Raw genomic sequence first — 12,778 nt, 5'->3', positions numbered from 1 at the left:
GCTTAAACTGTGCAGGGTCCACTTATACATGGATTTTTTTCAATATATGTGTACTATTGTAACTACTACTATAACTACTACATGTCCTATAATAAACATGTTATAATGTCAATATGACCCAAAGAGACCTACAGATTTAGCTCAATCCCTTAACAAAATCCAAAACATGTTTTTTGCAGAAATAGAAAAACCCATCCTAAAATTCATTTGGAATCTCAAATAATCCCAAATAACCAAAGTAATCATTATGTGCGTTATTATGACCCCCAGAACTCCTATGTTGAAGCTCTGACCCCCAGTAGCTCAGAATGTGACCGTATTTGGAGACAGGACCTTTAAAGAGGTGACTGGGGTGGGCCCTAATCCAATCTGACTGGTGTCCTTAAAAGAGGAAATTTTGATACATTATAGAGAGACGTCAGGGATGTACATAAAGAAAGGCCATGTGAGAATGGAGAGAGAAGGTGGCCATCTGAAAGTAATGAGAGAGGCCTCATTAGGAACCAAACCTGTCAATACATTGATCTTGGACTTCTAGCATCCAGAACTGTGAGAAAATTAAAGTCTGCTGTTTAAGCCACCCAATCAGTGATATTTTATTATGGTAGCCCTAGCAAACTAATACTACACTCTTGAAGAAGGAAAACAAAGTTGGAGTTCTCATATTTCCTGATCTCAAAACTTATTACAAAGCTACAGTAGTTAAAAGTGTGGTACTGACATAAAGAGAGACATATAGGTCAATAGAATAGAATAGAGAGTCCAGGAACAAGCCCTCAGAAACAGGGTCAAATGATTTTCAACAAGGGTGGCAAGACCATTCAATGGAGAAAGGACTGTCTCTTCAACAAATGATGCTGGGAAAACTGAATATCCACAGGCAAAAGAATGAAGCTGGATCCTTACTTTAACATAAAATGTATCAAAGACCTAATGTGAGACTTAAAACTACAAAACTCTTAGAAGAAAACATAGGGGAAAAGCTTTATGACACTGGATTGGCAAAGATTTCTTGAATATGATACCAAAGCATAGGGAACAAAAGTAAATATAAACTGGACACCAAATTACAAACTTCTGTGTGTCAAAGGACACAATGAATAGAATTAAAAAGAAATCAGTGAAATGGAAGAAAATATTTGCAAATCACATATCTGATAAGGAGTTAATATTCAGAATAGATAAAGCACCTACAATTCAACAACAAATAACTCAATTAAAAAATGGACAAAGGATTTGAACAGACATTTCTCCAAAGAAGATACACAAATGGCCAACAAACATGTGAAAAGATGCTCGATATCACTTACCATTAGTGAAGTGAAAATCAAAACCAAAATGAGATATCACCTCACACCCCATCAGGTAAGCTACTACCAAAATAAAAAAAGAAACAAACAAAACCCCAGAAACTAAGTCTTGCCAAGGATGTGGAGAAATTGGATCCCCTGTGCACTGTTGGTGAGAAAGTAGGACGGTGCTGCCCCTAGGAAAAGCAGTACAGTGGTTCCTCAAAAATTTTAAGGTAGAATTACCATATGATCCAGTAATTCCCTTCTGGACCTAAACCCAAAAGAACTGAAAATAGGAACTAGAAGAGATCTTTGTACACTCATTTTCATAGCAGCACTATTCACAAAAGACAAAAGGTAGAAACAACCCAAATGTCCACTGGCAAATGAACGGATAAAGAAAATGTGGAATATACATGCCACCTTAAAAAGGAAATAAATTCTGACATATGCTTACAACATGAATGAACCCTCAGGACATAATGCTAAATGAAATAAACCAGTCAGAAAAAGACAAATACTGTATGATTCCACTTACATGAGGTGTCTAGAGTACTCAAATTTACGGAAACAAACTAGAATGATGATAGCCAGAGGCTGGGGGCGGGGAGTTGTTGTTTAATGGGTATAGAGTTTCCATTTTGCATGACCAAAAAGTTCTAGGGATTGATTGCAAAACAACTGTGTATATATTTAACCTTTAGGAAATGAACCTTCCAATATAATCATTTTTAAATGAGAATATGAAGGACATAGTTCAGCAGAATGGATGCTGAATTTTTATTGAATTCTTTTCAAAATTGACCATCACATAATTTGCAAACTGACCTAAAACCTAGCATTTTTGTTTGGAACTCGTAAAGGATCAGTGCTTAAAAGTAAGATTTTAAAAAAGGTAATGAAGGGCTTCCCTGGTGGCGCAGTGGTTGAGAGTCCGCCTGCCAATGCGGGGGACACGGGTTCGTGCCCTGGTCCGTGAGGATCCCACATGCCGCGGAGCGGCTGGGCCCATGAGCTGTGGCCGCTGAGCCTGTGCGTCCGAAGCCTGTGCTCCACAATGGGAGAGGCCACAACAGTGAGAGGGCCGCGTACCGCAAAAAAAAAAAAAAAAAAAAGGTAATGAAGACTAGGTGGGAATAAAGCTCACTGTTGAACATACCAGGAATTTATCCCTGTGACCACCTGATTAATTGCCCACTAAGCCATCTCCCTTTCCTTCCTGGACACATACCTAGACTACATTTCCTGGATTCTGTGTAGTTAGGTGTGGCCACAACTGTGTTTTGGCCAATAGATTGTGGGTAGAAAAAATATATGCCATCTCCAGGCCTGATCCATAAAACCCTCCCATGTGCCATCCTCCATCCTCTGAGGAAGTACCAAGAGAAGGGCAGAAACCTTGGTGAGAACTCCTGGGGAGAGGTGCCAAGCTAGGAACACACATGCCAGACTATTACTTCAGCAAGAAACTTTTATTGCGTTAAGCCTCTAAAATGTTGACTTTTTAAAAAAGTTTACCCAGACTCAACATGAAACTTAAAAAAAAACTAAGCGGTAAAAATTTGTTAACCATGGCTGGCCACCAAATTGACGTTTTTACACAGTTTCATAAAGGAATGGACACTGATAACAAAAAATACCTGTTTAGAACTGGAGTTCATTACTTTCACATGGAGTATCTTCCTAGACACAATCTTCAACCTGAGTTGGTACACATGACTAGACCTGGCTTTGCAAGCAATCATAACTTGCATATATTTGCTCATCTGAACACTCAATTTTTCTGTACAAGCAAAACTTCATCAATATTATATGCCAAGACAGAATGAACACAATGATCGCAAAATTGAAAATATGATTAGCTGAATTCTTTACATTGTTCGAACAACCCCAATCAGGAATGCATCTGAAGAGCCCTCCGAAAATATTTTGGACTTTTTGAATATACTTAGAATACTCTGGTAAATAAAAGCCTTCATCAGATAGGCTCAAACTAGATGGCAGCAGCATACAACAGAATTTAACTCTTTTTCCTTCTACCATTTTATATACATGACACAGAAGGACAGTACATGTTTAAAACAGAACGAAGCAAAACTTTGTTAAACAAGTTCTAAGCTAATTATAAGCATCCAACTCTATAAGCAAAGGTAGCGGTCCATTGCTGACTACATAAATGGGGGTTCCTTAATATTAATATTATGGTCCTGTAAGTTCACACTCAGTATCCACCTCTGAATCAGTGACATCCACGGTGAAAAGATGCTGAAAAAAAGCTATGACCAGAGGCTGCCTGAGACTTCATTCCACACAGAGCTGGGTACACCAGGGAAGGTAGAAAGACAGGACTCATTAACCTACAATGATTAAGTTAATACTCAACTTGTGTTTCTCAATTGATGCCTCCAGTATTCCAGTATTACCACTGGCTATGAGCCTCTAATGGCCAATATAAGACATGGTTCTAGACTGGAGACCCGTAGGTAGGTTGGGAAGAAAATTCAATTAATACCAAAACTTAAAAAAAATCTTATTGATTGCTATTTCATCTTTGTCTAAAACCAAGCAACATATAGTCAAAGATTTTTATTACTGACAAATTTATAAAGTTACAAATTTCTCCTTGAAGAGTTTGCTTTATTTATACAAATAAATCTGTTGGTTTTATTATTACTTATATTTCAGTGGGAAAAAAAGTGAGTTGATCCATGACAGTATTAATAAAATTTAGGGAAAGTACAGCAAAATTGGCGTAAGTGATAAAATGACTTAAGTTCGGGAAATTTCATAAGTAGTTATAAATAATCAAATCATTTCTTAGCTAAGAGCACTGAAGTGAATATTAAAGTAATTGAATGATTCTGGGAATGTGAAAGGAAAAGCAAAATTAACATTTGTTTTAAATTTCGGATTGCTGTTGTATGCAACACTTAACTTGATGGTTTAGTTTAATTTCTGCATTAAATGCATTCAGCTAATTTTTTTACTTCCTCATTGTTTATGGTCTCAACCAACTTCAGTTTGGGTATTTGAACTGAATGCCTGAAATACACAGGCCTAAATGTTTTAACATTGTTACTTCTCAATAATAAATACAATCTAAACCTTAGCATCTACACATAAATTGCCATCTGTTTATATTATACCTATTTATATAATAGTGAACATGGATGTAGAGTTACATTAAGTTACACATGCAAAACAGCCTGAGATTTAGAAATTAGTTGCCACCTATTTACAACCTGAAATATTAACGTACTTTTACACATGTATATAAAGCACAAAAAATACTCATACACAAACCTAATTTCTAATTGTTACCTAAAAATAGATTAGTATATAACATCATTATATATGTATAAAGTGTGCATATTACACACATTACATCGTATGTAACAGCTTGATTTAAAGAAAAACTTCCATGGAATAAATCATGTGTGTTTCCTTAAGTAGAACATAACCAATTACACCTCATTATGAAATTAAAACTCAAAATAGGGACTTCCCTGGTGGCACAGTGGTTAGGAGTCCGCCTGCCAATGCAGGGAACACGGGTTGGATACCTGGTCTGGGAAGATCCCACATGCCGCGGAGCAACTGGGCCCGTGCACCACAACTACTGAGCCTGCTCTCTGGAGGCCATGTACCACAACTACTGAGCCCGCATGCCACAACTGCTGAAGGCTGTGCGCCTAGAGCCCGTGCTCCACAATGAGAAGCCACCGCAATGGGAGGCTGGCACACTCAACAAAGAGTGGCCCCTGATCTCCGCAACTGGAGAAAGCCCGCATGCAGCAACAAAGACCCAATGTGGCCAAAAATAAATAAATAAATGAAATTGAAAACAAAACAAAACAAAACTCAAAATAACCAGGGTGAGAATAAAGTTTAGTAAAATTATAGATAATAGACACTGTAAAGAGCACGGGTGCTTGCCTCCGGAGAAGCAATCAAAGCACAGAGGACATGGCATCAGAGAACGTGGACCTGGTCCTGGATGTGGCATAACCTGCTGGTACTTCAGCAGGTAAGAAACTCTTTGAGCCTCAGTTGCTGAAAATTTAAAATGAGGAAAATGAATGAGCCGATGTTTAAGAAAACTGAAACACATCTTAAGTTTATGATTCTATGAAAAACAGAGAAACCTCAACTAACAACAAGCCATAGATTATAAAAGACAAATATGGAAAGGATGCAATGTTTTATTCACTTCTTATTCACAAACATAAAATTTCAATTCAACTACTAAGAATATAATGCATCAAGTCATCACTCATCAACTATGCTTTGTGTATCAAAACACTCTGAATATTTTTAGTGGAATCTTCATTTTATTCCAAATATTTGATTTCTTTCCAGTCCCCAACTCTACCAGTCCCAGGCTTCTCTTCCTTCTGTTACCTACAAGAAGCTCTGTTTAAATTAATAAATGCTTACTGAAGGGTGAACATTTCCAAGAAGGGAAAGCCCTCACTTCCTGTGGAAGTAGGAGAAAGCAGAACAAAGTTCTTTTTCTGTTTGACCTACGGGTCAAAGAAACAGATTAAACGTTGGACTGATGTACTGAAAAATAACAGCAAAATTTAAATAACAATAACAATTAAAAAAAAGAATTATTTACTCCATTCCTCATTAGTTTGTCTTGGTCATTTCTAAACATCATCCTGCACATATATATCAACTTACCTGGAGACCCTAGGCTAGGCAGTAGTTAAGTGTACAGGTGCCAGATCTATCTACTTAATTGCCTTGTTTCCTCCACCAAAAAGAATGCCTTTAAAACAACACCTAACAAAAGGCTTAAATAGAAGCACCAATTTTACTATTGCGAAGCAATATAATTTCTAATGCAGTAACCCAATGAAAAGTGAACACTTACACTATAATGCGTGATGGCCTGGTAACATCTCTGAGAATTACTCTAAGTAAGCAGTAAATTGCTCAGATTTTGAGGTTTATCAAGCTTGACTTCAGCATTTCTTGGATATATATTTTGAATCTGATCTGATTCAAACCTTGAGACTACTGCCAAAAACAGATCTAAGCTGTGCCAATCTTTTCAGGCGTTGACTTGCATATTGGAGAGAGGTGAATGCACAAAGGAGCCAGGGCAGACCCGATCTAACTTTCCCGGAAAGGACCCCAGTGAGCCTGGAGACAGGAGGTAGATAAGGACTGCAGTGCATCAGTGACCAATGATAACTTTTGCATCAGACCTGTTTTTGCCCTTAGCGTGGAATTTAAAAATTAGAACTTTAGCATGAACCTGAGGAACTTTATCTGTTTAAGAACAAAGTAACAGCCAACAGATAAGAGCCAATATTGAAGAATCCAAAATAAGTGAACGTGAACCTTGTATGACACCTCTTCATTTACGTTCATAGATGGGAAGGGGATGAAGAGGCAAACTTCCAGTTATAAAATAATTAAGTCATGGGGATGCAACGTACAGCATAGGGAATAGAGTCAACAATATTTTAAGAACTTTGTATAATGACGGACAGTAGCTAGACTTACCGTGGTGATTACTATCTTCATAATGTATAAAAATATCAAATCACTATGTGGTACACCTGAAACTAATATAATAAGTCAATTATATTTCAATTAAAAAAGAAATAACATGTGCTGGGGGAAAAAAAAGAATGAATAAGTAAACCCAAATATAAACCACTGAAAAGCCACAAAAATATCAAAAATAGTATTAATAAGATGGGCAAAAGTAATGCAATTTAGGAAAAGCTTTTTAGGCATCTCCATTTTCAAAAAAAATTCTGTGAGATTAAAAAAAAACTTGTAGCATTTAAAAAACTGTATTTATAAAATACAACAATCCAAAAGCTCTTTGATTTATATGCCATCAGTGGAGCTAATCATGTAAAAATCTGATAACTGATACATGTATAATTCTCATTAAACTATCCCAATGCACAAACTTCATTAAAATAGCACTAAATGCTCCTAAAATGTAAAAATATAAGATTGACACAATGACAAACACCTATTTATTGTATTACATACAAGCCTGAAATGTTAAGTAGATATTACAGATCCCAAGAAAATTACATTTCAGATTCCCAAAATGTCCTGCTGGTGCTTTGACAACTAAAGCAAGCACCAGAGGGTTTTTAGAGGTTTTTTTTCTTTTTTTTTTTTTTAAGAGGTTTTTTTTTTTTTTTTCAAAATTCATAAAAAAGCAACACGTGGGGGATATAAAATACATAAAATACAAAACTTAGAAGTTTATTCAAAATTCTTTTGAATCCCTAAGGTGGCTGTAAACAGTCGGTTTTTACATGTTCATAGCTTAAAGGAATTTGAGTATCACAGTTTATATGGATTCTGCCCAGGAAGCCCACCAATGCTACACAGTAGTTTCGTGTTTCCATAATCCAGTCCTCACATTGCCAGTGCTATCCATACCCAGCAAGGGTCCATCCTGCCCAGTGCTTTTGATTGGTCCGTTCTGAATGGCCAAGTTGAGGCCATAAGACTTCTGCTGACTTTCAAGTTCAACTACAGTTGGCTTCCTTAATGCATCTTTTTTACTACTAGTTGAAACAGGCTTTTCAAAATTCCTGCTACTTTTGGGAAGTGTGCTACAAGCATCACTGCTATCTTGTTGAGGCGGGTTGTACTGTCTCTCTCTGTAGGCTAAGTAAGCCCTTCGACTCCGAGAGTGTCCTTCATTACTGCCCGGCCGGCTTTTCGACAGGCCATTCTGCACGCTGCCTTCCACGCTCGTGGGGACGTCATAGGCATATTCTCTTAGGACTGTGAGTCTGCTGGCCCGGTGCCCTTTACTTCTGTTTTTATGATGGCGGCTTGGGTGTACGTTTGTTCGAAATGGAACTTCTAAAGGCGCCACATGCATTTTAATATCATTGTCCATCGAATGCTCTGTCAGACTATTGTCAAGCTGAGGTGTGGCGTTCAAAGGTAGAGAGTTGGTATGGCACTGAGCTGCAGCAGCCTGCAAGTTTGTTAATTTGCAGCCCTGGGAGGAGTTTTTGAAGCTCGATGCACTCTTGTTTGTGCATGAAGATTCTGTGCTGCTGTTGGTGCACTTGGGGGCCTCCCCGCTCGGCCCACTGGAGCTGGGGGGCTGCACGTTGACCTGGACCGAGTACGCGCTCCGGCCCGGGCAGCAAGTCATGATCCACGCGAGCCGGACGTCCTCCCTGTTGACACAATGGTGAACCACGATGAATGCACTGAGGCTCAAACACGTGGCTCCAAAAAAGAAGCTAAAAACCAAGTCTAAAGGGTAATACAAAGAAACAGCCAAGGCCCCAAACATCCACAAAGCGACATATAAGAGCAAGGTAAGGCTGGCTCCCAAAAGTTGAGCATGGAAAGTATGCTCATTTTCCAGGGCTGATGTCGAAATGAGGGAGAGAGACAGGGAATCCTGATGATTTACTTCGCCATTTTCATTGGCTGCCAGCCTCTGCTGCTCCTCACTGGGTTCCTTCAGCTCGTATTTGCGCTCAGGGTGTCTTTTCAACTGAATAAATATGCTTAGAAAGTACATACAGTTTACAAAAGTGATGAAGCTGGCAGGCCCGTAGAAGGCTCCCAAGGAGGGTTCCCATGCCATCCAGCAGCTAGGAAAGAAAATGGTGAACCAGCTCAGATGCTACATAGGTCAACAAACCGTTTAAGCAACTGCAGTAAACTTTATTGCTTAGGAAACAGTTAGAAGAGAAGCAATCAACTCAGGTAGGCAGAGAACACTAAATACTCACTAGGGCGCATTTGGCCGACTACCGTAATTCTTGATGTTTGCTGCCGCTGTTATGCCACAAACGATAACGGGTATACCGCCACCGATCAGGTAAAACCTAGAAAGGGCAGTGATGGAAATAACAGCACATCAATCCAATTTATTAAGGTAGATACATCACAGTATCTCAGTACTGCAGAAGTTATTCCTTAAAGATTCATTACTATTCCAATAATGCATTGAAGGTTAACATTTAAAGCCTGCCTTGTTAACTTTTTTAAAGTTTTTATTTATTTTGGATTTCTTTTTTTAAAAAAAGCATAAGGTTTCTGAGTTAAGGAAAGCTGGTCAGCTTCTGCCACCCTGTGGACAGGCAAAGTAACAGTAAGCTACTACAGGTAGGGCTTCAGTTTATACTTCTTTCTTTTGGGGGAATGGGGCTTCTCTTAGATTCAGCTGATGAAGCAGAAAGTTAGTCCACTACATAATGGACTTTAAGATCTTACTGCACCACAGGTCAGACTAAATATGTAATGACGTTATTTATTTATTAATGTCCAGCTAAACCTGCATATTCCAGGATGTTCTACTGTTGTGTATGCTTATCTTCAGTCAGCTGAGATTGGGACAAGGAAGATACCTGGATCCCAGCAACGTCCTGCAGCACTCAGGCCCTTCCTGACCCCCTTCCCACAGACTAGCTGGTGCAGGAAGAAATGAGGGAGACAGAGTGGCTGGTCCTATGAAGAACAACTTTTTGCGGGGAGGTATAGCTTCTTTGAGTTCTCTGAAAAGAGAACAGGGAAAGTCCTGCCCCGGCTAGCTACCCCTGGGTATAGCCAATCTTAATTCTGCATTTGCCAGGTCCAAAGACACAGTCCAAATGCTAATTGGCTGGATAAAGGCAATATTCGTAACACATTTCCCATACATTTTTTCTTAGTCATGCTCACAGGTACTAAAACCCTTCAATATGATATCATTGCTGAAAAAGACAGCTAATCACCCTATAAAACTATAACCCTGTCTTCTATTTCACAGATTAGAGGCAGGCCAACGTCCGTGACCCTGCCCTTCTTCCTGCTATACTAATTCATAGCTGCTTCTTACCTGAAAAGAAGGCATCAGTTCACCCAAATTTATCTTGGGCTCCACATTCCTCTCTGCCACTCCTTCCCCACCCCTGACTCTGGCACTGCCTGTTATCAAATAACCCTTATTTTGCAGCTTTAAATCTTCTTCTCCACTGCATATTTCTTCCAGCCTATAAGTCTACTCACGTTTTCCCTATCTTCTAAAACTTTCCTTCAACCACCACCTTCTTTCTTGCTCCCTTTGGTGACAAACCCCTGGAAACAATAGCACCATCCAGTGCCTCACCTTTGTCACCTTATTGTGAGATGAGGCCGCTTCCACCTACCATGCTACTGAAACCGCCCTCTCTGGGGCCAGCAGACTCAAGGCAAGCCCCACATCCACCCTCCAGGTAGCCGCGATGCTGGGGTTTCTTTTAAACTCAGGGACATGGGGGAAGGAGAGCATCCTAAAGGGTGAGCCTGCAGCGTCTAAAGCAAAGGGGGTACCTGCAGGTCACTAGGGACTGCACAGGCTTTGTAGCCCAAGCTGCCTTTTTGTTTTTCATCACCTAACAGAAAGGAGACCTAACAGAAAGTTGCATGAGCATAGGTAGGATTCCTATCTCTTAGCTAAACGCCATCCCTCAGTTCCTTTAATACCAATGACAGGGGTGTCAAATCACATCCTGCGATCTGACCGTGGCCCAGCACTCCTGCTGCCCTTTCCCACCCATGGAACCACTGTCCCCCGAATCTTCAATGTTCTCCTTCAATTCTTCCCTTTATCTGCTATGGCCCATTGATACGGCCCAGGGATCATTCTTAACTAACTTTTCTCTAGGAGAGGTTGCTCGTTTTCATTGCTTCAATGAATACACGTGAAAACATCTCCTGTCCTGTCCAGAGTACACGTAGCTCGATTTCTCTGCTGAGCACCAGACTCCCAAACTGTAAACTTTCCACGACAGAGTGCTGGTGAGCCCACCTCCCCTGTGCTTACCCTCCGGGAGTCCCCACATCTGCTTTTCCCCTATGATTTTCTCAGTTGATGGATGCATCATCTGCAGAGCGACCTTAGCGAACTGGAGTAAACACTCTGCAGCCACCTTCGAATCCTGGCACACACCCTCAAATCCAGCTGGCCATCAATCCTGGAGAAACTGCCTCAAGTGTCTGAACACGTATCCTCTCTAATCTCCATGCCACTGTTCTAGCTGCAGTCCTCACGGGGACCCCTGAATGACCTCAGTGGAATTATTTATATATGTCCCCTACCCTCCAGCATTCCAATGTATAGCCCACATTTTAACCTGCACCCCCCGCCCAAGGCCTGAAACTCAGTTTTCACTCTGAATCCTACTACTGTACACTGTACACCCTAGGTTCCTGCCACAGCCAAACTGCACTTCTCACATTTGCTCAGCTCGCCACGGGATCCTGTGTCTGGAGTGCAACCTCCATCCTCTGTGCTGGTGGTCAAGCAACTCCTAATAGCCTATCATCCCCCGCAGAATTAATGGCTCCTTTGTTGATACTTTCAAATAACACATCTCCACTCCAGCTCTTACACAGCTGCAGTGGGTTCTTCTTTCAGACTGTCTCCTCAGACTGTAAACCCCTCAAGGGCAGGAGGTTTTCCTTCAGTCCCTGGCCCAGAGCAAGGTACACATCCAGCATTAAACACACTCAGTGACACTGATCGACTGACTTCTACTCATCCAGCACAAGAATCCATTGACAACTGATTCAGATTATAATGGTAGGAACAGCATGACCCCAAAACTGTTTTGTCTTTTGTAGAGAATAACCACATGGATATGTACTTGACTAGGTTAAAATCTATCACATGACCTCAAGGAAATAAAAACAGCTAATATTTTCACAGAGCTTACTCTGTGGCCAGTACCGTCTTAAGTGCTTTACAAAGTAAGTCACTTATTCCTCACAACAACTCCGTGAAGGAGAATCATTCCCACTTTGTATGAGATAGAAAGGCATACAGAGGATACATAACTTCACAAAGCACTCCCAGTTGCAAGGCTGCTTACAAGTCCATTTTTTTTACTTTCCAAAATTCACTGAGCAATTTTTTGTTATGACCATGCTTCATTAAATTTAAGATGTAATGGACCTTTAACATAAAACAGTACACAAAGATATTAGATACCTGAGCATTGGTCTTGGTGGAGGTGGCAGCTCATCAGGATCCTGGCATCTTTTAGCTTTTCTAGTGACTTGTTTGTAGATATTTCGAGCTGTCACTCCCACCCAGAGGACTGTAGCAAGGGTGGAATAATGAAGAATTATTCCAACCTAGAAAGAAGATTGAAGAATACATGAACTAAAACAAACAAAATTCCCTTTTATAATTATAAAGTATAGTAGCTGCCAGTAAGCTTTATCAAAAAGATTGGTAAGTTACTTCTGAAAATCTGACTAAAAAACAGTATGAAGGTGTATTCTAATGATCAATTCCTTCACCTGCTGATGAAACAAAGAAAGCACTCTAACAGACGTATAATAGAGGATCAAATCAACAGCTGGACCTAGGAGGCCCACAGACTACAACTTATACCCAAGATGATTCTAAATATATCACGGAATTTGCTCCTGGACAACAATAAGCCAAAGGCATGTTACTCGTAGATGCCATGTTATAAATTGGAGTTGAGTTCCTAAAGCCC

The 12,778-nt window shown here is 40.0% G+C and overlaps 1 protein-coding gene across 4 annotated transcripts in view; it reads right to left on the bottom strand.

Annotated features, from left to right (window-relative positions):
• Positions 1–7,514: 7,514 nt before the first annotated feature.
• The window catches only part of ADGRA3 (adhesion G protein-coupled receptor A3), a 125,934-nt gene continuing 120,670 nt past the window's right edge, over positions 7,515–12,778 (bottom strand). For 3 of the 4 annotated variants that reach the window (XM_060103610.1, XM_060103591.1, XM_060103601.1), the window contains 3 exons: positions 12,262–12,407; positions 9,041–9,136; positions 7,515–8,899 (listed from right to left, as the gene is read on the bottom strand). In XM_060103610.1, coding sequence (XP_059959593.1) covers positions 7,657–8,899; positions 9,041–9,136; positions 12,262–12,407 — 1,485 coding nt within the window. In that variant the 3' untranslated portion in view covers positions 7,515–7,656. The remainder of the gene's footprint in view (positions 8,900–9,040; positions 9,137–12,261; positions 12,408–12,778) is intronic. The other variant, XM_060103619.1, reaches the window with a different exon arrangement.

This window comes from Mesoplodon densirostris, chromosome 1 (genome assembly GCF_025265405.1).
Source record: "Mesoplodon densirostris isolate mMesDen1 chromosome 1, mMesDen1 primary haplotype, whole genome shotgun sequence".
Classification (NCBI taxonomy): Eukaryota; Metazoa; Chordata; class Mammalia; order Artiodactyla; family Ziphiidae; genus Mesoplodon; species Mesoplodon densirostris.
This window is presented reverse-complemented; position numbering and strand designations above follow the sequence as displayed.